Genomic DNA, 24,738 nt, shown 5'->3' with positions numbered 1-24,738 from the left:
AACATTTGTATTTTACATATACATATATTATATTTATGTTATTTATTTTTATATAATAATATATAAGAAGACATTTTTTTATATTCCTATTTTACTCTTAATTATATTTCAGAATAAAATAAAATCTGGACTGCTGTTGTTACAATGATCATGATGGATATATATATATATATATATATATATATATATATATATATATATATATATATACTTAATCAAGTTCTTGACTTCAAAAATGGTGAATGGAAAAAAGAAGTATTCGGAAGATGATATCACATTAAAGGTAATTAATTATATATTTAGACAGGAAATAAATAAAGTCGATCAATAACTTATATCAATAATATAACTAAAAACAGAAATATACTATTTTTTTACTAAGATAAGAATGTACCTAAATTTTAATTCAGTGTTCTAACCACAAGCATAAATAAGATAAAAAAAGTTGTAAACAAATATATATATATATATATATATATAAATAAAAATTTTCTTGGTATTTAATTTTTCACCAAAAAATTTCTTGGATAGTGTATATTTTGCACATCTTTTGCTTCTCAATGTATAGTAAGGTTGGTGGGCTTTTTCTTTTTTTTCTTCCCATATCGTTTTTAATTGAAGCCCACAAAGGCCCATCCCAATATTAAGGTTGGCCGTACAATGATTGGGCCGTTTTCAATAAGAGCCCCAACGTGAGAAAAACCCTCCTTCTACCTCAACTGGCAGAAAGATAGGTTCAGGTTCGAAACTAAAAGCTTCATAGTTCCTTGCGCTGCTCCTCTGTTTGACGGTGTTCGTAACCAAGCAACATGGCGGACGTGGTGCAGTACCGATTGGAGCGCATGGTAGATGAGCTTGACGACCTCGAGCAGCGCGGTCTCTTCAACCGCCTCGAAATCGCCGAGATTGTGAAGCAGCGGCGAAAATTCGAGTACAGGCTGAAGCGTCCGTGTCCTCTGAAGCAGGATTTCTTGACCTATATTGAGTATGAGACTCAGCTCGACGCTCTCCGCGAGCTCCGCAAGAAGTCCGTGGCGCGGGAATTGAAAAAGCAAGGCAACAAGAAACTGAAGATGTCCAAGTCGGATGTCGCCGGCTTGCTTAGGATCATAGAGATTTACGAGCTCGCTTTGAAGCGCTACAAGGGCGACATCGATCTCTGGTTTCGCTATCTCGAGTTTTGCAGGATCAGAGAACATGGCAGGATGAAGAAGGTACTTAATCTTGTTTTACTCATTTATTCTCCGACCATTTTCATTGCATTTTCGTTTGCATTCTTCATTATGGGATACATGTATGTATATGCGTGTATAAAATAAAATGTAATTCATACATGTGTTTATATATGTAGGTTTGTATATGTGAACATTGCTGTTTTGAATAATATGCAGGCATTGGCTAAAGTTATTAGGTTTCATCCAAAGGTTCCGGGAGTTTGGATTTATGCTGCGGCTTGGGAATTTGATCACAACATGAATGTTGCGGCTGCTCGTGCTTTGATGCAGGAGGGTCTCAGAGTTTGTCCAACTTCGGAAGATCTTTGGGTGGAGTATCTTCGCTTGGAACTTACCTACCTTAATAAGTTGAAGGCACGAAAGGTTGCTTTGGGTGAAGATGAGGGAACTCTTACCCGTGACGATGAAAAACAATGGAGGGATGAAAACAAAGAGTTGTTCATGTCTCTGGATGAAAAAGTGGAGGGTGATGATAATGATGGAGCAAATGTTGGAAGTGATCAATCGGAAAAGAAGCAGGAATTGTTTGCAGAACATGGTATGAACATTTTTAAGACTGTATACGGCGGAGCGGTTGAAGCTGTCCCTTCAAGTCTCAGTCTTAGGAAGCGATTTTTGGAAATATTGGAGGGTACAAATTTGTCAGATTACGAAGATATGTGTAAGAAGATATTGAATGACACGAAGAGGGATTTTTCATCACAACCGGGATTTTGGGACTGGCTTGCAAGGCGTGAATGTGATCTTGAAAATGGTCAGGGGATGAGTGAAGAGGTCATAATTCCTCAGGTGGAAAAGGCTATTCAGGTATGAATCTTTGGGAACTTCTGAAATCATAGTGAGCATGGTACGTCATTAAAGGCTATTTTGGTGACTGAGATTTATGACTGCTTTAGCCTGAAACTAAGAAAAATAGGTATATTTGATGAAGGAGGTTGTTATGGTAAATTCTATTTAAATAATCTAATTGTATCCAGCTCTAGGAATAAGGCTTGTTAGATCGTGGTAATGTTGGATTTTTCTATGATTCTTCTTATGTGCCTGTTGGTTTGGTGAAAGTTGGGACTGACCCCTATATGTTTTGTAGGTTTATGACGAGGCTTTGAAAAATATGCCATCAGGAACTATGTTTAGTTTGTATGCAAATTTTCTATTAGCTATTATAGCTCCTAAAGAAGGAGAAACCAATATCATTGAGCCATCTGGTCAGGCTGTAAACTATATATCACATCTCCTGTCAATATACGGAAGGGCTGAAAGCATGGGATGTATAACTGAAGAACTTGCTTGCAAGCACGTGTCCTTACATTTGCAGTTGAGACAACTGGAGGAGGCTCGGAAACTGGCAGCAAAGCTTTGCAGTGGAAAGCTTGCAGAATCGGTGGAGTTATGGGTGTTGAGGATTACTATTGAAATTAGATACATCACAAGAAGTTCTCCTACACCTAGTGATGCTGATATGCAAACCCTTTTTGAACTCTTTCAACAAAGTTTAATGAAATTTTCTGCTTCAAAATCATCTAACTTGTGGTTAAAGGTATGCTGTTACCAGCAATATCTTGTTTCTATTTTTCTACGATCAATCATATCTTGAAATCTATTCCAATCAAATTATTTTTGAACACAAATTTCTGTTGCCTCCAGGGTTTAAATTAAACAACATTTGTTCCTTGATCATTTGATCTTTGAACCGTGTCTCAGTTTATCTGGTTTTCTTTTTTCAATATGATATCCATATGCTTTATTATTGCTGTTTGCCGGTTGAACTTGAAACTGAAATTGGTAAAAGAATGCATCTACTTAGTGCTGAAAAGATTTATGTACGGTTCTTTATTAAATGGTCATGCATTTTTATTTATTCAGTTCAGCTTGTGAATGGATTTGTCCGTCACTTGAACTATTTTGTATAATATTAAAACTGCCAAGTTCTTCATATAGTTCATCTTTCTATTCTTCTTTAATACAGGCCCTTAAATTCTACGCAAATCAAAGACAATATTTTGATAAACTGGTAGAGATTTCTGTTGTTACTTTGGTCAGAGATGGTGGCAGTGAAAATGGGTTTTCCCTTTCTTCTGCCATTGTAAGTTTTGTACTTCAAAAAGATGGAATTCAGCAGACTAGAGATATCTATAAACGGTATGTGCAGTGGGATTACCTCAGGGTACTGGTTACCAAAACATTCTTCCACAGGATTTTATGTCTTAAATCTATAAATTCCTCAATTGGTTCTCATTGCAGATTTCTAGCTTTGCCGCATCCTGGCCTTGCGTTACATAGACATTGCATCGACTTAGAAACAAACCTTGCATCAATAGGAGATAAAGATGGTCTCATAAATGCCAGGAAGTTGTATGAATCTGCACTCGCAACTTATGACCAAAATGTCAGCTTATGGCAAGATTATTATCGCATGGAGACCAAGGTAAAATTTTCCCGCCTTTTGGTATTACTCCTGCTGGGAAAACTGCTTTAATTGCTCTTTTACTTATTTTTAAATCCTTTTCCATATCTGGTTTGTACCTATGTGTAGCGAATAGTTTATCATTCAACCCTAGTGATGCATCCATATCTTTATTTTTTCGGTTGATTGTGCAGATGGGGACATCAGAAAAGGCTACTGCTATTTATTGGCGTGCAAGGAGAGTACTGAAAGATGCTAGTGAATTTGTCGCTTCTCCAGATATGTGACAATTTCTAACTTACGACCTTGGTTATCAGAGTTCAATTTTGACCACTTTATTTTTCGTCAGAAATTTGTTCCTTTGGCTAGTCTAGACACAAATTTGTTTTCCCTTCTCGAGAAGGTGGGAAATAGAGCTTCCTTCGTTCTTTCTTCCGGAAAGCTAGAGATTAACTGGTGAAGTCTTGGGATTTTCTTCTAGGGTTTATTTTGGTAACTGTCATTGGTAGGTTGTAAACTTGGCAGAACGTGTATCTTTAAGTTTTCTGTAAAGTATTATAAACCACAGTTGTTCTGAGTAAGAATCAGTGTATTCTCCCAAAACTTTTGTTTTCTGGTGTTCTTAACACTGATTGTAATATACCCTTGTGGTGTTCTTTCATGCTGAAGAGAAAGTTATTAATAGACGTTATCTTATAAGACTTTCAAATATGATTTTGGACGATATCGTGTGTAAGAATCCGAAGTTACGGGTTGGAAAGTGATTACGAAGTGGATCATGTAAGACGTAGGGAAGTATGTAAAATCAACGTTTAAAGGGAAACTGAACAACCATTGAATGAAATAATCCTCTGTATTGTTTGCACCAACTGATGGTAAGTTCCCCAAATTTTATTTTTAAAGGACCAGAAGGGCATTATTATATTTATACGTGTATAATATACGCATCGCTTAAATGACAGACAAAATAGAAATCCAAATGGTTGCACAACATACTTATGACCACATCGTTATCTAGTTTTTTATTTGCTTTCCCTTTTAATATCAGCAGGCAAAATGCTGCTACATTTGTCAGCAAACACGGAATACAACTCAACGGGCAATATTGTTGAGAGGAAGATTTATCTTGATCTCGTGTTCTATGCTCTTGGCCACTGTGGACTCACTACCTACAACAGTCAAGTAGGTACATCAAATTCTATTTCTATTTTGCGAGACACAAAAGAATAGTAATCTTAATCGCATGCATGCCGTAACCATTTCCAAACATTGATCGAAATAATATGTAAACTGCTAACCTCAAGCGTGCTAAAGACTAATCGCATTCGGCTAGCAACAACCGACGGTTTCTCAGCTTCTCCCATCACAGCTGTCTGTTCTAATTGAAGAGTCTTCACCGGAAGCCTTCAATAAACACATTAAGCACTACTGTGAATTTCCATCAGGCTTTTGTTACTTGCAAACTTCCCCCACTAACACTACTACTCTACTAGAAGCATATTTGAAAATTAAGGAAAACTAAAAGAATAGGAAAAAAAGGTGCAAGGATGGCATCTCACCAAGCCATTCCCTTCATAAAATATGCATTTGCTATAAGAGCACAAAAGCCTTTCCATTGCAGTCTCACTTCATCTGACACCGGAGGTGTAGATGACCATCTAACAATGGTTGGTTGGGGTGTGCACAAGATGGTGATGAATATAATGCTTAACCAGAAAATGCATTCATCAACCTGCATCATACACGTCATTAAGAGTAAGACAACTCAGATCTAGCAGAACATATCAGGTAATGCAAGTGATGCCAATTTAGTTTTGTATTATTAAGAGCTAGCATTTAGTAGTTACTTAGAAAACTAATAAACTAGCAAGCTTAACTAACAACTATCAGTCCTATAATTTCTGTTACCGTTGCTTCTTTCAAAGAGGCTTAACCTGTTTGTTTATATGCAGACAAACCTGTCTCTAAGAATCTGCTAAATATATTGGAGAAAATCAGCTCCTTCTACACGGACACAGCACTACCAATTTACAGTATTCAAAAGGCTAATCCTAAAAAGAAATTCTCCGATAATCATGATTGATGGCTTAGAATTAGCTGGTTATAACTGACCTCCTCTGAGATGATCTTAGATTTCAAGCTGGTGCTTCCACCAAAGCTTTGCATTACATCAATTTCAATCCCAGAGTTCTTCATATCCATAAGTTCTTTCCTCAATCCTTCATCAGTGCATCCGAGCGAATATGCATTTACCCCGGCAGTGATGAACTCCTGAGAGTGAAACCACACAACACAAACTGGTAATTAGAATATAAAGAATTGAAAGAACATGAAAAGGAGGCATGTCAATGGTAATACTTTTAGATTGTCGGTTCCACCACGATCAATGAAGTTCCTGTAACGCCTGAACAAGCTGATGGCTATGTTGCGCGAAGAACGATATTCATCATCAGATGAAACGGAATCCTGTAACCCACACTTGACATGATACCAAAAAAACACAAAACATATCAATCAGCAAGAGCAATGATAATTGATGAATCAACTAAACTACACAAGTCAATGGTCCAGCAAGCATGCTTACGAGCCATTTATGTGTGGCAACATGATGAAACAGATGAAGGCTCTTCTGTAGCTTATCACATTTCCCAGAGAAGGAGGAACTATGAAATAATATATTACTAGAAGGACTGCCAAAAGGTTTAGGATTGCAATTCACCAAATTAACATTGTTATTGATCTTGCATGGGTATGTTTGTTGAGCAGAAGCTGAATCTTGGTATAAATGGCACTTCAGAATAGCTCTAGGAGCATACACCATTAGCATGTTTGAACCATTATATTGATCCCTTCAAAACAACCCAAGAATGAAAAAAGGTTGGTTCAAGAACAATAAAGACAAGAGGAAGAAAATAAGGAAAAGGGGTTTGGAGAGGGAGAGTAATACCTGGTGGAGGGTAAGCATAGACTTCACTGATACACCAAATAGAAATAGAAAATGAGAAGAGAGAATTTAGAAAAGTATCTGCGAAACGGGGCTTCAGCGGAACCACGAATATGATGAATGGTTTCTGGCTACCAACAATCGCTTTCAACTCTTAATATCATAAATCTCCGCGCAACAGACAATACCAACGTTCCGTGTACTGTTTTTCGTTTCTGCTCCCAACATCCACAAGGTTTCATTTAAATTTAGTATCGATTCCAAAAATGTTATCTCATGCTTTTGCCATCACCAAAGGCTCATTTCAGTAATTTGTTTATATATTATTTTCCTGGTCAGCTGATCAGTGCTCAAATAATGTTAAACTAAGATTTTTTTTTTAAAAATAATCAATAGATGCGGTATAAAGTTTTTACACTCTAATTCAACAAAAAAAAAAAAAATCTGAACTCGATGAACTTTAGAGATAACAAGTTTTGGCTCATATAAGAATATGCATTACAACTTCAATTTTTAGTTTTAAACAATGATTAATTGCCACCAACCACCCAATTGCTTTCTTCAAACTTTTGTCATAAACGATAGGTTTACCGAGAAAGAGGTTTCCCTAGGATATACAACATGAATTGATACCTAAATTCAATTAATAAGTCATCGACATTATTCTCCACCCAAAATCTTAAAATAATGAGTTTATGAATTTTTATTCTTATACAGTGTTTTATTTTCTCATTTCTATCCGATCTAGAACTTAGACTTACACTTCAATATGTAACAATGAAAATCTTCTCAAACCACTTCAGTCAGGTTTTGGTTCACTTCTATTTCATGACCAGACCATCTCACCAACTTCATTGCTTTATTATCGCCTTTCCTTTTTAGTGCAAATCGCTATACCATAATTACTCAAAGTTTGTGATCAGATATAAAAATTAGGAGGATAAGAGGATTTTGAAAATAATTTTCTTATTACAAAATAACGTGCTAAACCATTACTCTTTTTTTATTGATGTAAATAATAAAATTAAATCAAACCACAAAGTTGATATTAATTATATTTTTATATATTGAAAATTAGTTTGTGATAATCAATTTGAGGTGGTTGATATCAAAAGCATGATAAGATATTATATATCATATGATAGTTCGAACATATATAAATTTTGAAGATAAAATATTTATATGAATATTGTCTGAAAGTTATAATAGTAGAAGGTATTGTTGGTGAAAAGAGATGGGGAAGGAGTGAGTGTGGTTTGGTAGTGCTTCGACCACTCACTAACGATGTGGTATTATCGACAGAGTATGTTGTTGATTTGAGAAGAGGAACCCCTCACCTCTCTCTCTCACTCTCAGCCACCAACTCCAGCTTTTTTCTTATTCTTTTTTCTTCATTTAAATATATTTATGTATCTTATATTTATGTCCAAGTCCAACAGATAAGCCTCTCTCTTCTTTCATACACACACTTCGCACCTTTTCTCTTCTCTGTTTTCTGCTCAAACCTTTGCTTCATTTTCCTCAACAATTCCACACACATAACAAACCAATCTCTCTCATGTCAGTGCTCTACCTTTCACTTCTCTTTTTCTCTGTTTCATTTTACCACTTCGTTTCATAATAATGTCATGTTGATCCGTATATTTAGTTACTCACTCTCATCATCTGGAAATTGTATTTAGATCTAGAAAGTGTATCCATATCGTCTTTATTTCATTCCGGGTGCATGGTGGGTGATAAACAACCTCGTTTTATTGTTGCCATTATTAGTATTATCTGTTTTATTATACGGTATATGATATGATTGATTCCTCGCAGGGTTTTTCATTTGTCACCGTACACTGATATGTTGTTTCAATTTTTGAGTTCTGCAAAATATCGTGGTTTTAGATTTTCTATGACAATTTTCATGGAATGTGTGGTTTAATTGTTCTATTGGAGTTTTATTTCCTTTTGGGTCGCATCTGGCTTGTTACAATTGGCCTTGGTTTTGTCTCTGACTGCAACGTCATCGAATTTCTTGTTCCAGTTCTGACATTGGGATTTTGGGCAATTTTGGTTGGGGAGAATGACGTACCGTCTTGTGTCATAAAGAGTTATAAATCCCAAATTAGGAATGACATGATTCAATTACAATATCATGAAATCCTGTGACCATTGTCTGAAATAACTTATCTTATTAACCTTTTAAGTGTTTCTTCAGATATCTCTAGCTTAGAGAATGAGGGGGGGATTGTGGCAACTTGGGCAATTGGTCACACGTCGTCTTGCTAATGGAGGCAAGAAGGCTGTTGTTCGTCGATGTTTTGCCTCTGAAGCTGAGCTGAAAAAGACAGTGTTTCATGACTTCCATATTGCTCACGGTGGGAAGATGGTTCCATTTGCTGGATGGAGCATGCCAATCCAATACAAGGACTCAATCATGGACTCAACCATAAACTGTAGGCAGAATGGTAGCCTTTTTGATGTTTCTCATATGTGTGGGCTGAGCCTCAAAGGGAAGGATGCTATTCCATTCCTTGAAAAGCTGGTCATTGCTGATGTTGCTGGGCTTGCCCCTGGAACTGGGACACTCACTGTTTTCACAAATGAAAAGGGAGGGGCAATTGATGATTCAGTAATCACCAAGGTGACGGATGATCACATTTATTTGGTTGTGAATGCTGGCTGCAGGGATAAAGATCTGGCTCATATTGAGGAGCATATGAAGGCATTCAAGGCCAAAGGAGGTGATGTGTCATGGCACATACATGATGAGAGATCTTTACTTGCTCTGCAGGTAATTTCACATGCTCTTCTACGTTGGCACCTGCTACACACACTTTTAACTTGTTTTTCTGCCGTGTGTTACCTATTTGCCTATATCCTGCTGCTTGAGGCTTTCTCCTGTAGAGACATTAAACATTAAACCAATGCTTTAGGAAACTATTTAGTACACTGTCATATCACATGGCATTTGTATCTTTTGTTCTAGTATCGCATATTCTTTTCCCAGTCACAAGATTAAAACTAGGTATAACGATTCACTTGTTCATGTGATTTGTGCTCGTGTTAAAATATTCAAATAAATTGAGGGGCTTTTGAATTAATAGACGGCTCAATTTAGGATTCTTGTTGTCACTGGTGCAGGGTCCTCTTGCTGCCCCCGTTCTTCAACACCTCACAAAAGATGATTTGAGCAAGCTATACTTTGGGGAGTTCCGTGTGTTGGATATAAATGGTTCACAGTGCTTTCTTACCCGAACCGGGTATGCTTTTCTTACCAACATCATCAATCCTTCTTCAAAGTTCATCCGAGTACTAATCAACTTACCTGAGACTCCATCTTGTACTACTTTGACAATCTCGCCTTTTCCTTTCCAAGATACACTAACTTTCTTATTCTGACCGAGTAATCATGATTTTATTTTGCAAGTTTTTTGTTGTTAGTAGAGTTTATCAGGGACACCGTGCTTAATCTAATTGGTTAGACCAAGCATAATGAATAACGCTTCATTCATCGAGACTTTCAGGTATACTGGAGAAGATGGATTTGAGATCTCAGTTCCTTCAGAGCATGGTGTAGATCTTGCGAAGGCAATACTGGAAAAATCTGAAGGGAAGATAAGATTGACAGGATTGGGTGCAAGAGATAGTCTGCGACTTGAAGCTGGATTGTGCTTATATGGGAATGACATGGAACAGCACACTACACCAGTTGAAGCAGGACTGACATGGGCGATAGGGAAGAGAAGGAGAGCAGAAGGTGGTTTTCTAGGAGCTGATGTTATCCTGAAACAGCTTGAAGAAGGTCCTTCCATCAGGCGTGTTGGTTTCATTTCTTCTGGTCCACCTCCCAGAAGCCACAGTGAGATTCACGATGATGGAGGGAAGAACATTGGGGAAATAACCAGTGGTGGATTCAGTCCCTGCCTTCAGAAGAACATAGCCATGGGATATATCAAATCTGGATTGCACAAGGCAGGCACCAAAGTAAAGATTATCATTCGAGGAAAAGCCAATGAAGGAGTCGTTACCAAAATGCCATTTGTACCAACAAAATACTATAAGCCATCCTAATTTATTTCTGTACTTCTACCTCAAACATTTCCTAATCACTTCTTCTTCATGACAAATTTTCCCATAATCCGAGTGTTAAAAGTCAATGTTAATGTCATTGTCTGAAATACAGGCTTTCAATTGCATTCATAATTTCATATCAATTTTTAGATATCTGTGAGTTGAATTTTGTTAGAAATACAAGAAGACTACATTTACAATGAAAATGTTGAAACATGAAATAAAGAAGAAGACCACTATTCTATTACCTTAAAGATTTAGGTTAGAAGTATAGTTAAAATATTATTATTTTATAAATTACTTGTGAAGATAAACTTGATTCTGATTACGCAAAACTCCATTAAAAGCAATGACATTAATTATGAACAAGATGTCAGAAAATATGGTACAAGTGGAAGAGATGAAATTCAATTGGACAATTACAATCATATAATTTGATGCACTTGCTTTGCAAATATATCAAGTTGGGGTAACTATTATTATTCATCTTCAACCAATCCGTATAACAATAATTCTAAATCCAACTAAACATTAGATTAATCCAAAACTACAAACGTTACACCAGGTCAACACGAACAGTAGGATAACTAAATTAACCATTGTGTACAAATTGCAACTCTGTAAAAAAATAAAATTAGATTATCCCTACAGAATCAAAATACTGTTATCCATATGTATACCAAGACACGAAATACTGTCCATTTCTTTTACTCCTATATATACACCATATTATCGTTATAATAAACGTGTTTTTAATAATTAAATTACCTCTAACTTAAATATCATACCACCTTTAATTCAAAACACCTATTTATTTCTTTGTTTCTACCTAAAGCTCACCTTTTATTTTTTTAAATTATTTCTATTTAATTATAACTTTTAAAATTCAATCAATTTTTTTTATTAATTTTTTCTATTTAACTATTATGTTTAAAATTCAGGATAATATTAATTATTATTTTATTATGATTAACAATATATTTTAAGATTTGGATTTCGAAGCAAAGATAAAAAAAAGGAAAAATAAAGAAAAAAAAATAAAATAAAAATTCAGTTTATAAGATGAAATTTGTACTTATTTATATATTATGAAATTATGTGATCTCTAGTTAATGTGGAACTTTCAACCAAACGATATCATATTTTTGTATTTAATTTTTATTTTACGTAAAAAGATCTATACAAAAAAAATCATATATAATTAATCATCTTGCAAATAATAATAATAATAATAATAATAAATATTTATTATATAATTGATTATATGGATTATATAGGTTGAATATGAACCTCATTTTCATTCCTATCAGACAATTTAAACAATCCAAATTTTTATCATCATTTTACTCTTCCAGTTTCTTACTTTAATTCTACCATTTTGGCAAAGCATATATAGAAGAACCAAATACTTAAAAGAGTAAGGGAAGTCAACCTTATATCGGAACACCATCTAAACTAAATAAACTATGGAATACTCAAACTTAAGATCACCACAGATTCGACAAGAAGCTGATTTTGTGGCGACTTCTCTCAGCTGCGATGCATTTCTCCCCAACATCAAACTCATAACAATTAATCTTATTGCTTTTAGAAGACAAGATGTGTGTATTAATGTTACTTTATATATGGTTAGGGGCTCATCACAAACCTAACTTCATTTCCAAGTCTTCTCCATTTTCTCTTCTCTCAAACTCTTCCTCTTCCACCTCATCTTATTCTATACATTGTCTCTTCCGACAGTTACAATACAACACTCCGCCGCAATTTCTCTACACTTACTTGCCCATTCAACCCTTTACAACTTCTTCTGTTGGATTTACAAGAACAATAGTGGGATAGGAGTATTTATTCATAATAGTTAACCAAAAGGAAGAGAAAGAGTCAAATGAAATCAAGAGAAGAACATTGATGCTGTTAGGTCTATAAGGAGGGATATTACTGGAGAGATACAACAGCAATGAAACCTGAGTCCAACCACATAAGGCATTGATACCACTCTCAACCCCGTCATTTTTTTTTCTTAACTATCAGGAAGAGATACAACACCAATGAGACCTGAATTCAACCACATAAGGCATTGACACCATTCTCAACCAAAAACCTTAAAACAATGAGTTTATGGATCTTTATTCTTATATAATACTATACTTTTACATTTTTAACCGATGTAGAACTTAGACTCGCGATTAAATTCCTAACCTATATGTCACCGATTCATTTTATTGACTTGGTCTGATCAAGACTTCCGCCCACTCGCATGCCCAGTTGGGCTATCAACATATGGGACTAGTAAAATCACTATTTTATCATACACACAACCAAATAAAAGAATTAGATAATTATATCATACACTAACTTTAAGGCAACTGTTATGATTTTCTTGATTATTATACTATTGCCTTTTATTTCAGGCATTACCTTTTACTTATTCAATTTTCAATACAATGGCCATGACTATCCAAGCTCCTTAATTTTTTTCAAACCAACACAAATGTCTTCTGAAATTATGGTGGTAGGTGAACAGACGCCTTCAACACGGACAATTCATTATTGTTAATTATTTTCTTTTACATGTTCCTACAATTCATTTCTTTCCAAGAATATAACATAAGACCTATTGTTAATTGAAAAAACTTGACAGTTAAGGAAAATGGATGAAGATCTCATTTCAAATCTGGTGTGGCATTGCTATATGTATATTGTTTTGTATATACTGTGCTATGCATATATATATGCGTTCCATATAAAGTTAGAAATTGAATTCCTTAAGCACATGCATAACAATATATCTGCCATCTAATTGAGTTATAAGACAAGGAAATGTGAGAATTAAAGTTCGATTGTCGAGTGTCAATTACATGAAGGTACTTACAAATATATCTACAGATTCTCAACGAATAATGTGTAAGCAATGTCAGAGGACTGTACAAAAGAATAAAGAATCAAAGAATAAAGGTATCTTTTGAGATGAAATGAAATCCCAATTAGAAGAGCTTGCTGGCGAATTCATCTACGGCTATACCTTCCATGCCACAGGAAGCAGATTTTGAGGCAAGGCGTCTCAACTCCGAAACGCTTCTTCCCAACTTGATTGCCACCTTCATTTCAAATACCTCACCGTTTTCTCTTTTCTCACTGTCTTTCTCTTCAAGCGTCTCCCTAATCGTCTCTTCCAAAAGTGTGAAGAATCCACCACAGTTTCTGTACATTTCGAAGACCATGCCCACTTGGCCACCGTGCTCAAATGCATTAACCGCTGAAGCCAAGGAGCCAGCGAGGAGAGGCACTAATGCAGCCAATGAGCCATTCCCCAGAAACGAAGACCCCACTGCTGCTATCCCACTCAGCAAAGGCCCCGCAATTGCAAGACTCTTGCTCACCTTCAACGCTATGTTTCCAAGCCTCTCATACTCCTCACTGTCTTTCTTCTTTATCACTTTCATCACTTCCCTCAACTCCTTTTCAAGCTCTTCACTCCATCCATTCTTACTCCTTTTGCTTTCTTCTGTTCTACTTCTTCTCTGGGATTGAGACGAAGGCCACCAGACCGCAGGTTCATATTTTGCGGGAAACTTGTCAAGCATGGCTCCCAACAAGGGGAGTGGGTAAGCTCTGTCGAGTGCCAGCACCTTCTCCATTGAACTCTTCACATCTTTCTCTGTGGGATTTCCAATTGCGATTAGGGTTTGGATCTGGGTATGAAGCTGTTTAAACAACCTTGTAGCATTGCGCTGCTCCTCGGCGAGTTGTGAGGGCTGGATTTTGTTCATGATGAGTGACATTCCAGTGGCCGCGGAAAACAAGAGAGTGGATGATAGTTTCAAGGCCAAAAGCGGTGCCCCAGCGTCAGCAGTGGTGACTGCAGCAACACCAGCCATGGCTGTGGCAGTGAGAGTGATGATGTTGACGGAGTTAAGAAGAAGAGTATTCCAGTTGTTTCTTTGTTCGCCGATGTTTGCGTGCATTTGAATCCTGTCAGCGACTTCCTCCAGAATTGCGTAGAGTTGAACAGTGGGGTTATTAGATTTGTTGGTGGTGGGAGTGAATAAATGTTGATATATGTGTGTGGTAACGACGTTGTTCTCTAATGGAATTGTGTGTTTGGATCCATTAAGTTGATGAACGCGCAGGGTTGTTGTTGATGGTAGTTTTGGGACGGAATAAGAGGGTGGTGAAGGGTTAGGGAGACGGATAGAAGCGTTGATTTTGGTTAGAGAAGAAGAGAGTAAAGGTGTGGTTTGGAAAGAAGCCATGGATGTGTGTGTTGATGAGAGATGAGAATGAGAATGAAGGATAAGGGTATGGTTGGCGTGTATATTTATAGAGAGATGAAAGGAAGAAGTCAGGAGTAAGAAAAAGTTTGACTAATATAAGATTAGACTTGGCCTTGATGTGATGGCGGACTCTTTCAGCTTTCAGACTTTTCTGACTTCCAGATTTCAGCGCCTTCGCCTTCATGTGAGACACAGTAAAATCACTACAACGCCAGAATCTCAAATTTATTCGGAGTATTTGTTTAATATTTATTTTTGTTTAAATTATTTTTTTAAAAAATCAGTTTTTAGAAATATCTTTCGTATAGATAAAAATATATCATTATTATTTATATTTTGAAATTTATGATTATATTTTGTAAATATTTGATATCCAGTCACATTTTCTTTATAAATACTACGTGCATGTTTGTATGATTTTTTAAATATGTGTAATATTATATTAGTAGGTGATAATATTATAATGTTATTAAGTTAATATATAAATTAAAATTATATTTATTAAAAATAAAGTGAAATATATCAGAACAGATAAAAGAATAACCATTGATAAATAAAGATGAGAAGAATCAGAGACATCCGATTTTATAAAAAATTTATAAAAGTAACAGTTAATTTTTAAAAATTTAATAAATTATTATATTTAAAGGGTAAAATCAGTATTTTGAAAAGTGGACACAAAAAGAGGAATCTCCTTTATATATTGTTATAGATACAATATATCAATAAAATAAAATAATAATCTATAACAATATATAAAAGAAAATCTCTTTTTTGTATCCATATTTCAAAATTTCAATTTTACCTTTTAAAATATAATTATTTATTAAATTTTTTAAAATTGACCGTTATTTTTATTCTTTCTTTTGTGTTCACATTTCAAAATTCCAATTTTACCCTTTAAAATATAATTATTTATTAAATCTTTAAAAATTGACCGTTATTTTTATAAGTTTTTTATAAAATCGTCTATATCTGCTTCTTGTCTTTTTCCCTAATTATCAACGGTTATTCTCTTATCTATAACAATATATAAAGAAAATTCTTTTTTGTGTGTACACATTTCAAAATACCAATTTTATCCTTTAAATATAATAATTTATTAAATTTTTAAAAATTGACCGTTACTTTTACAAGTTTTTTATAAAATTGACTATCTCTGCTTTTTCTCTTCTTTATTTATCAATGGTTATTCTTTCATATGTTCTGATATATTTCACTTTATTTTTTAAAAATATAATTTTAATTTATATATTAACTTAATAATATTACAATATTATTACCTACTAATATAATATTATACATATTTAAAAATTGCATACACACAAGCGCGATAGCGCCTGTGTTTATGGTAGTCTTTTCTAATATATTTCATTTTACTTTTAATAAATATAATTTTATTTTATATATTAACTGAATAACATTACAATATCATCACCTACTAATATAATATCATGCATATGTAAAAAATGCGTACATACAGGCACGACAACGCCTATGTTTATGCTAGTATAATATAATTTTGATATCTTTTATATTTTAATAACTTCTAAAAATTTCAAAAGTGATATTAAATATTATTCTTATAGGTCTCGTAGAAAAAGAGAAAAGTTTGCAAAAAATCACTATGGAAAAGTTATCCATTCGATCAGATATAAATTGTAAACAATCAAAAATCATGGAGAACAAATATAAAGAAGACTATGTAAAAATACAAAAAGTTAGACATCTGGTTGACTCTTTTATTAGAGTTATTTTTTCATAATTTTATTAGATCTTGAGATTTAAACTTTGTCACCACATTCTTATAATTTTTATGATTTTGAATTTTGAGTTCAAACTTTATTATCGTATAATTCAAATTTTAAATTTAGAAATATGTATCTTAATTTTAGGATAAAAAATGAAATTAAAATCATCAGTGAAATTTATATCCTTAAAATGTTTTAAAAATATTATAATTTTCACTTTATAATTATACATTTGTGTCTACGTTATCAAAATTCTATTTTAAATTATTGGCTAAACTTTTCCTAAAGGAAAGAAATATGTGACGATTGTTTAAAATTATTAAAAAATTCATTAAAAAAGTTTTAACTTTTTATAGTATTTTGGGATTTCAAATTTGAAATTCAAACTTTAATATCATATTTTTATCATGTTTGCCATTTTAAATTTCAAATTCAAAGTTTGTATCATATATTTCAAATTTTAAATTTTGTGTGTACTGTTGACAATAGAAATCTTAATTTTTAAGAAATTAATATTTCGTTATTTATTTTTGTAACGTGTAAATTTCAAATTATAGCATATTTGTTTAAAATTGTAACGTTGTTTTTTTCTATTTAGTTGTAAGAAAGAGGACTATGAATATTTTTTTTCAAAAAAACACAAAATAGCCTAAATATCTCGATATATCAACAATTTCAATAAAAGATTTTATATATATATATATATATTTATATATATTTATTTCGTATAGATAAAAATATATAATTACTGTTTATATTTAGAAAATTATGATTATATATTGTTAATATTTGATATTCGATCACATTTTGTTCTATATGTGTACAATATCAATAAAATAAAATAATAATATCCTTTATACAATATATCTTTGTTATCTTTTATATTTTATAACTTCTAAAATTCTCAAAAGTGATATCAAATATGATTCTTACCAGACATGTAAAAAAGAAGAAAAGTTGATAGAAATCATTATTGCACTCTTCTAAAGCAAAGGTTACAGTGCCATGCTAACAATGCAAACTTATTAGGAAGAGTTAGATTTATGAAAAGTTGTGAAGGAAAATGATATTATCGATGATGGGTTGAGAATTCCTGAAAGAAATTTGTAACAAATAATAATTATACTCGAATATATATATATATATATATATATATATATATTTTTTTTTTTAGAGTATAGCACAATCATATGTACAGGATCTTAAATACCAATTTTGTTTGTCTGTTGGGGACCACTATCCATTTTATAATAACTATAGTCACATTCCAAAATTTAATAATTTTAATTTGACTCCTCGTCAAATCATAATATTATTTTAGGTATCTAAATAACCTTTCATAATCATAATATTATTTTAGGTATCTAAATAACCTTTCATCAAACATTGTATATTTTGGACGATAAAAAAAGTTATAAAACTTTAATTAAATTTTTGAAGTAAAATTATTTTGTGTACATACATGATTGATTTAATTTTTATTTTTTAGTATTTATTTAAAAAAAATATGAATACCCAAACTAAATCTCAAAACAAAAACTCAATATTTTAATAAAATTAACAACTTTTAAATGATTAGTTCAATCAATAATTAGATTATGATTTTATTATCTATAACAAATAGAGATATACCTATAATGTAAAAAAATTACATACAAGACGAAAACATATTGCTTCTAACAAAAAAAAAAGGATAGAAAATGAACAAATTGTTCGGTCCAAAAATATTTCTTAACTCCTTAATTTTACTTTAGTGCAATTTGATTTTGAAAATGACGACAAATTAAGAGTGAAAATTGAGATATAAAGAAGATGTGAGAAAGAGAGGTATGGAAAATGAAGAAACCAAATAAAGGAGAACAAAAAATAACAGAAGAGAAGAGGAAGAGAACACAGTTTTCAAATCCTAAACAACTTTTCCAAACTAAATTAATAGAATAATAAAAAATTTTAAAAATTTTAAAATATATATAAATTAAAAAAAGGGAGCCGTGGCTTCCCTTGGTCGTTTAAAATGATCGCACCTGATGCAAACTTCATCTTGCAAACCGATTTTGTGGAGTTGAATTAGACTTAAAGTCCACTTCCTAACAAATATAAAATAAATTCATTAAAACATTTTTTTTTTCTTTTTAGTGTCTTAAGTTTTGAAACAAATTTGACATTCCCATAATATATTCTCTCATATTTCCTTTGTCTTATGGAAATCAAACTTTGAAGAAAAACACATGTTTTCGTCTTATCGTCTTTTGCTTATTAAAGATTTTTAATTTAAGTAAGAAAATCTTTAGCACTTGTTATCTTCTCATAGGTATAATACCTCTATAAACTTCATTGAAATACATGCACAATTTTTGTGACTTGTAGCTTCTTGTCTTCACATAACTACACACATCTATAAATATTTTGAACCCTCTTATGGTTAATAAATTTCTCTTTAAATTTTCTTCTTTATGAAACTCATATTAGGTATTATTATATATTTTGACATCTCAGTTATGTTGACACCATAAAAAATATTTATCATTTGTAATAAAAATTTATTAAACAAACAAAAAAACATGAAAGATCAACTAAACCTATGTAAAACAGATGAAATAACTTTCTAAAAAGCCAATACAAATCTAAATATGAAAAGAAATGCCAAGAAAACCTATACAAAACTAAGAAAAAAAATAATTATAAAAAAAATTAAGTTTACTACCTTCAACATTTTTCGTCTTGAATGAACATCAAGAATAAACTCGGTAACTTTTTGTTTATTAGTACTTAACTCTTGATTTCTTTATCTCAACACTTTTTTCAAATTACTTGTTTATCTTTGTCTACGAAATTATCAAAACATTCTCCTTGATCAATATCTATTTTTGATGAAATTTTTTGCCAATAAAAAATATAAATAGAAAGAAACAAAGTGCTAAATTAAATTATTCAAGAGATAATTTTATATTTCTCTTCTACCTCTTTTATGTTGGATTTCCAAACAATAAGATAGGTACATGTATGGTGCTAAGATTCAAAAGTATAATAACTAATTAATTGTAAAATAACTTCAATATCTTAATTTATATAAGAAAGTTGAAATTATATATCAATTAGTTCAACAACCTTTTAGTTTGATAAGAAATATAGACAGTCTTCATGGATGTGTTTAATATAAATATAGACATAGATGCATTTTAAGACATAGAATACTGAAATACTAGAGACACTACGACCTAACAGTTAAATGAGAAGCTCAAGTCAGTGTTTTTCTTTTTTTATACCTCCTGATAAAGACAATAAACATTTAATTAAATACACCTGAAACGAATTATTGAAAACCATTAAATAAAAAATACTTGACTTTATGTTCTAGTGAGATTGAATTCTCATATTGATGGCATTGTTGGTGGCTTTACTGCGTCTCACATTCAAGGCAAAGCCGTTGAAATTTCCAACTCACCAAAATCTCAGAGCTGAAAGAGTCCGCCATCACACCAAGGCCAAGTCTAAGCCTCTCTCTCTCTCTCTCTCTCTCTCTCTCTCTCTCTATATATATATATATATATATATATATAGTCAAAGTTTTCCTTATTCGTGACTTCTTCCCTTGGATCTCTCTGTATATATACACGCCAACCCAAACCCAACCCTACTCCTATCTCTCAATCTTATTCTCATTCTCATCTCCAAAATTTCCAAACTCAATCTCATCAACACACACATCCATGGCTTCTTTACAAACCACACCTTTACTCTCTTCTTCTCTAACCAAAATCAACGCTTCTATCCGTCTCCCTAATCCTTCACCACTCTCTTCTTCCCTACCAAAACTACCATCAACAACAACTCTGACCATTCATCAACTTAATGGATCCAAACACACTATTCCATTAGAGAACAACGTCGTTACCACACACATATATCAACATTTATTCACTCCCACCACCAACAAATCTAATAACTCCACTGTTCAACTCTACGCAATTCTGGAGGAAGTCGCTGACAGGATTCAAATGCACGCAAACATCGGCGAACAAAGAAACAACTGGAATACTCTTCTTCTTAACTCCGTCAACATCATCACTCTAACTGCCACAGCCATGGCTGGTGTTGCTGCAGTCACCACTGCTGACGCCGGGGCTCCGCTTTTGGCCTTGAAACTATCATCCACTCTCTTGTTTTCTGCGGCCACTGGAATGTCACTCATCATGAACAAAATTCAGCCCTCTCAGCTCGCCGAGGAGCAGCGCAATGCTACAAGGTTGTTTAAACAGCTTCATACCCAGATCCAAACCCTAATCGCAATTGGAAATCCCACAGAGAAAGATGTGAAGAGTTCAATGGAGAAGGTGTTGGCACTCGACAGAGCTTACCCACTTCCCTTGTTGGGAGCCATGCTTGAAAAGTTTCCCGCAAAATATGAACCAGCGGTCTGGTGGCCTTCGTCTCAGTCCCAGAGAAGAAGTAAAACACAAGAAAGCAAAAGGGGTAACAATGGATGGAGTGAAGAGCTTGAAAAGGAGTTGAGGGAAGTGATGAAAGTGATAAAGAAGAAAGACAGTGAGGATTATGAGAGGCTTGGAAACATAGCGTTGAAGGTGAGCAAGAGTCTTGCAATTGCGGGGCCTTTACTGAGTGGGATAGCAGCAGTGGGGTCTTCGTTTCTGGGGAATGGCTCATTGGCTGCATTAGTGCCTCTCCTCGCTGGCTCGTTGGCTTCAGCAGTTAATGCATTTGAGCACGGTGGCCAAGTGGGCATGGTCTTCGAAATGTACAGAAACTGTGGTGGATTCTTCACGCTTTTGGAAGAGACGATCAAGGAGACGCTTGAAGAGAAAGACAGTGAAAAAAGAGAAAACGGTGAGGTATTTGAAATGAAGGTGGCAATCAAGTTGGGGAGAAGCGTTTCGGAGTTGAGACGCCTTGCCTCAAAATCTGCCTCCTGTGGAATGGAAGGAATAGCCGTAGATGAATTCGCGAGCAAGCTCTTCTAATTGGGATTTCATTTCATCTCGAACGATACATTTATTCTTTGATTCTTTATTCTTTTGTACAGTCCTCTGACATATATTTTGTACACTGGCGACAACGTGTTTGTATATATTCTTTTGTTCTTATATTAATTAAACTTTTGTCTATTAAATGGTGCAAATGTTTATTTTAACTTGAAAGATTGGTTTTTATGGAGATAACTCTGATAAAAATAGCCACATCGAAGGAACTGTAATTTGATGAATATGGTGCATTGCAATAAACATAACGTTACTGCTGCTGACATAGGTGGTTGGAAGACATTACTCGACAGGAGTTGAGAATAAATCCAAACCTCAAGCGAAGCAACTCAGACCGATGTTTTAGAAAGAAAACTTACATCTAAGGTCATATATTCTATTGGAGGCAATTGGCTAGATGTGCTGTGTAGACTAAGTTAGTATGTAAGTTATTTTAAAACCAAATCAAATTAAATGAAATTGTTCAACATAAGTTGCATTCCAAGAATTAAGATATACAATGTACAACTTTCCCATAAAATGTCACTAAAGAAACAAATTCAGGATTGTATTAGCACTTTAGTCTTGCAGATGCATTTTTTTTTTTCATAAGAGTTAAATATGATTTTTGTCTTTAAATATTTATGCTAATATAGAATTAGTCTATATTTCAAATTTTGCTACCATACCAAATTTAAAAATTAATAGATATATTATCCTAATTACTCACTTGCATTAAATTATTTTAACATGTTAAACAATATTTTAGATTGATATTTGAACACGGGTGGCAAAATAGGCCAACCCAACCCATTTTAGCCAGGTTCGTCATTGGCTTGTCAAAAACAAGTCGATTCAACCGTCAAACAAAACTAGGCCGGTAATGGTAACATGTCCAGCATAGGATGGGTTGATGGGTTTGGTCGGGCTGGCCCATCACTTTTTCTTTTTAATTTGTTTTCAATGTTTTAAAATTATTTATTTTTAAAATTTATTTATATATACATATATAAATGAATATTAAAAGCTTATTTAATTCTATAAAATAGTTTTTAAGTTTTTAATTGATTAGTTAATGTTTTTAATTAGATAAGTTTATTACATTTACATGTTAAATTATCCTATTATAACTAATAATTGTAATTTAATTTGTTAGTGTTATTAATTTAAATTACAATATTGTTATATATTTACATCTTTAAAAAATATAATAGAGAAGTGTTAATCTTGTAAATTATTTTTATTTTAATTTTTAATTTATAAAAAATGGGCCAAGCGGTCAGTTCAGGCTAGCTCGCATTTTGGTCTGTTAAATTGAAGAGTTGGGCAGGCTGGGCCAAACGAAGTGAACCGAACAAACTATCATGTTAAAATTTTGAACCCAACCTAGTCAATTTTGGCCGGCCTATCGGATCAACATATTTTGTCGTCCCTATATTTAAATTGTTTATACTATTTGACACGTTACGGTTCAAATACAATTTTATTTGTCTAATTTAAAGTTATTTTTTTCATTTATATTAAAGTTTATGCGAAGAGAGCATGACATCAATTCAATTAGAATTGAAGCTAAAACTGTATCTAAATAATATAAGTTCAATATTATGTGATTAAAGTTGAAATCATGATGGAAAGAAACAACTTCTGTTTTGAAATAAACACGTTTGAATAATTTGGTGGGAACTATTAATATTTTATTAAGAAATGCTTTATCTTTTAAAATCACCTTCAGGGGATTATACAATTGAGGGACATGATGCACAATAATTAATGAAAGAGATTATAAAATAATTAATTCAAGTAAATTGTAAATGTGAAGTTTGCAATAAGATAACATAACTATTCATTGAGGGACTGAATTCCATGTTAAGTGTATCCGACACAAAAAAGACATAAAAAAAATTAAAAATTAAGAAATCAATTATACAAAAGCAAAATTAGTTGAAACTCTTACCAAACTTTTACTACTAATTCAATCTTATAATTCTAATTCAAGTAAATGAGTATTACGTTTTGGAGGAATATGTACCATTTATATTTTATTATAAGTAAGAGTTTAAACCAGAAATATGAGTTAGGAAGTAAAAGAAATGAATTAGAAAGTAATATAGAATATGAATAATGATGTCGACCTTTAAAAGTTATTATACCAGTAAAACTCTGGTTCATGTCTGGTAATACTGCAATAATTCAAGAGAAAAAGAATATTCGACCTTTCAAGTCTTTTAAGAGAAAAAAAAATCAATTATTCATAAAAATAGGAATGAAAAACTCTAGGAGGAAGATGAGTCATTTTAGGCATCTAATTTTCTATACTTTAAAGTAAATAATTGAGTGAAAATTAGAATTAGTTTCTATTTAAAATTTTGAATTAATTTAGTCTTCTATATTTAAAAATATGTGATTTTATTCCTTTTAACCAAATTTTGTTAAATATATTTGACTATTCAAACATGTTTCGTGATAGTATTTGAGTTATTTACACCGTTTGATACATTTTCGTTTTAATGTTAGTTGAAAAACACATTTAAAACGTCAAATGAACTTAACAAAAATTTGATTAAAAATAATAAATTCACATATTTTTAAAATTTGGAAACAGATCAAAATTTTGAAGAGAAATTAATTTTAATTTTTATCTTTAAGAAACACAAACATATTTAACCCATAAAATAAAATTTTAAGTTTTATAGGCACGAATGCCTCATTGGTCCACGAATCTAATTTGTTGGATTAATGAAAATGATGGCCTACAAAATTGTTTCTTTGCATTGTTTGAAAATATACAGAAGAGTTTGGATATATTATTATCCAAGATCTGATATTGAATGGTCCAGTTTAGAATTCTGTATAAACTTTCGACCAGAACAATTACTGGAAGATATTAATATCCCAAATATTTATTAAAAATATTTCATTAATATTAGTCAAAAGGCTTGACAAAATTCGTGCGAGAATCTATTTTGTAGGCTGAAGAGAAGTTGGCAATCGGATGTGGTCAAATACTTATTTTGAATCATACAAATCAAAGTTTAGGGTATTGAAAATACTTCTATTGACCAGCACTAGTACACTATAATTGGTTATAACTTTTG

General features: G+C 32.7%; 3 protein-coding genes and 2 pseudogenes across 3 annotated transcripts; 3 read left to right on the top strand and 2 right to left on the bottom strand.

Moving 5' to 3' along the window:
* Positions 1 to 710: 710 nt before the first annotated feature.
* Positions 711 to 4,348, top strand: LOC114178012 (U3 small nucleolar RNA-associated-like protein). The gene is made up of 6 exons (XM_028063674.2): positions 711 to 1,214; positions 1,392 to 2,042; positions 2,323 to 2,772; positions 3,202 to 3,374; positions 3,477 to 3,660; positions 3,834 to 4,348. Exons 1-6 carry the CDS (start codon positions 810 to 812, stop codon positions 3,924 to 3,926), a joined length of 1,956 nt encoding a protein of 651 aa, XP_027919475.1. The 5' UTR covers positions 711 to 809; the 3' UTR covers positions 3,927 to 4,348.
* Positions 4,349 to 4,473: 125 nt separating this feature from the next.
* LOC114178013 (orotidine 5'-phosphate decarboxylase) lies at positions 4,474 to 6,845 on the bottom strand. The gene is made up of 7 exons (XM_028063675.2): positions 6,587 to 6,845; positions 6,224 to 6,488; positions 5,998 to 6,117; positions 5,752 to 5,910; positions 5,199 to 5,371; positions 4,938 to 5,043; positions 4,474 to 4,808 (listed from the first exon to the last, which is right to left on the bottom strand). Exons 2-7 carry the CDS (start codon positions 6,464 to 6,466, stop codon positions 4,779 to 4,781), a joined length of 831 nt encoding a protein of 276 aa, XP_027919476.1. The 5' UTR covers positions 6,467 to 6,488; positions 6,587 to 6,845; the 3' UTR covers positions 4,474 to 4,778.
* Positions 6,846 to 7,905: 1,060 nt separating this feature from the next.
* Positions 7,906 to 10,793, top strand: LOC114178290 (Glycine cleavage T-protein family). The gene is made up of 4 exons (XM_028064111.2): positions 7,906 to 8,143; positions 8,787 to 9,362; positions 9,713 to 9,831; positions 10,096 to 10,793. The coding sequence occupies exons 2-4, from the start codon at positions 8,805 to 8,807 to the stop codon at positions 10,640 to 10,642; spliced, it is 1,224 nt and encodes a 407-aa protein (XP_027919912.1). The 5' UTR covers positions 7,906 to 8,143; positions 8,787 to 8,804; the 3' UTR covers positions 10,643 to 10,793.
* Positions 10,794 to 13,465: 2,672 nt separating this feature from the next.
* LOC114176996 (putative F-box protein At4g22030 pseudogene) lies at positions 13,466 to 15,248 on the bottom strand (annotated as a pseudogene).
* A 5,070-nt stretch (positions 15,249 to 20,318) lies between these two features.
* Positions 20,319 to 21,739, top strand: LOC114179304 (putative F-box protein At4g22030 pseudogene; annotated as a pseudogene).
* Positions 21,740 to 24,738: the final 2,999 nt, after the last annotated feature.

This window comes from Vigna unguiculata, chromosome 3 (assembly GCF_037176805.1).
Source record: "Vigna unguiculata cultivar grain cowpea cultivar isolate G323 ecotype 2 chromosome 3, ASM3717680v1, whole genome shotgun sequence".
In the NCBI taxonomy this organism is placed as follows: domain Eukaryota; kingdom Viridiplantae; phylum Streptophyta; class Magnoliopsida; order Fabales; family Fabaceae; genus Vigna; species Vigna unguiculata.
Note: the sequence above shows the minus strand (reverse complement) of the source record. Positions and strands in the feature narration are given on the sequence as shown.

Excerpts from the sequence above, each read along its gene's own strand:
- LOC114178012 (XM_028063674.2), top strand. The coding sequence starts at position 810 with ATGGCGGACGTGGTGCAGTACCGATTGGAGCGCATGGTAGATGAGCTT. Across the intron at positions 2,043-2,322 it reads AGGTGGAAAAGGCTATTCAG|GTTTATGACGAGGCTTTGAA; the intron begins GTATGAATCTTT and ends TATGTTTTGTAG. Across the intron at positions 3,661-3,833 it reads ATTATCGCATGGAGACCAAG|ATGGGGACATCAGAAAAGGC; the intron begins GTAAAATTTTCC and ends TTGATTGTGCAG.
- LOC114178013 (XM_028063675.2), bottom strand. The coding sequence starts at position 6,466 with ATGCTAATGGTGTATGCTCCTAGAGCTATTCTGAAGTGCCATTTATAC. Across the intron at positions 6,118-6,223 it reads TTGCCACACATAAATGGCTC|TGTGGGTTACAGGATTCCGT; the intron begins GTAAGCATGCTT and ends TATCATGTCAAG. Across the intron at positions 4,809-4,937 it reads TAGTCTTTAGCACGCTTGAG|GTAGTGAGTCCACAGTGGCC; the intron begins GTTAGCAGTTTA and ends TGACTGTTGTAG.
- LOC114178290 (XM_028064111.2), top strand. The coding sequence starts at position 8,805 with ATGAGGGGGGGATTGTGGCAACTTGGGCAATTGGTCACACGTCGTCTT. Across the intron at positions 9,363-9,712 it reads GATCTTTACTTGCTCTGCAG|GGTCCTCTTGCTGCCCCCGT; the intron begins GTAATTTCACAT and ends TCACTGGTGCAG. Across the intron at positions 9,832-10,095 it reads TGCTTTCTTACCCGAACCGG|GTATACTGGAGAAGATGGAT; the intron begins GTATGCTTTTCT and ends CGAGACTTTCAG.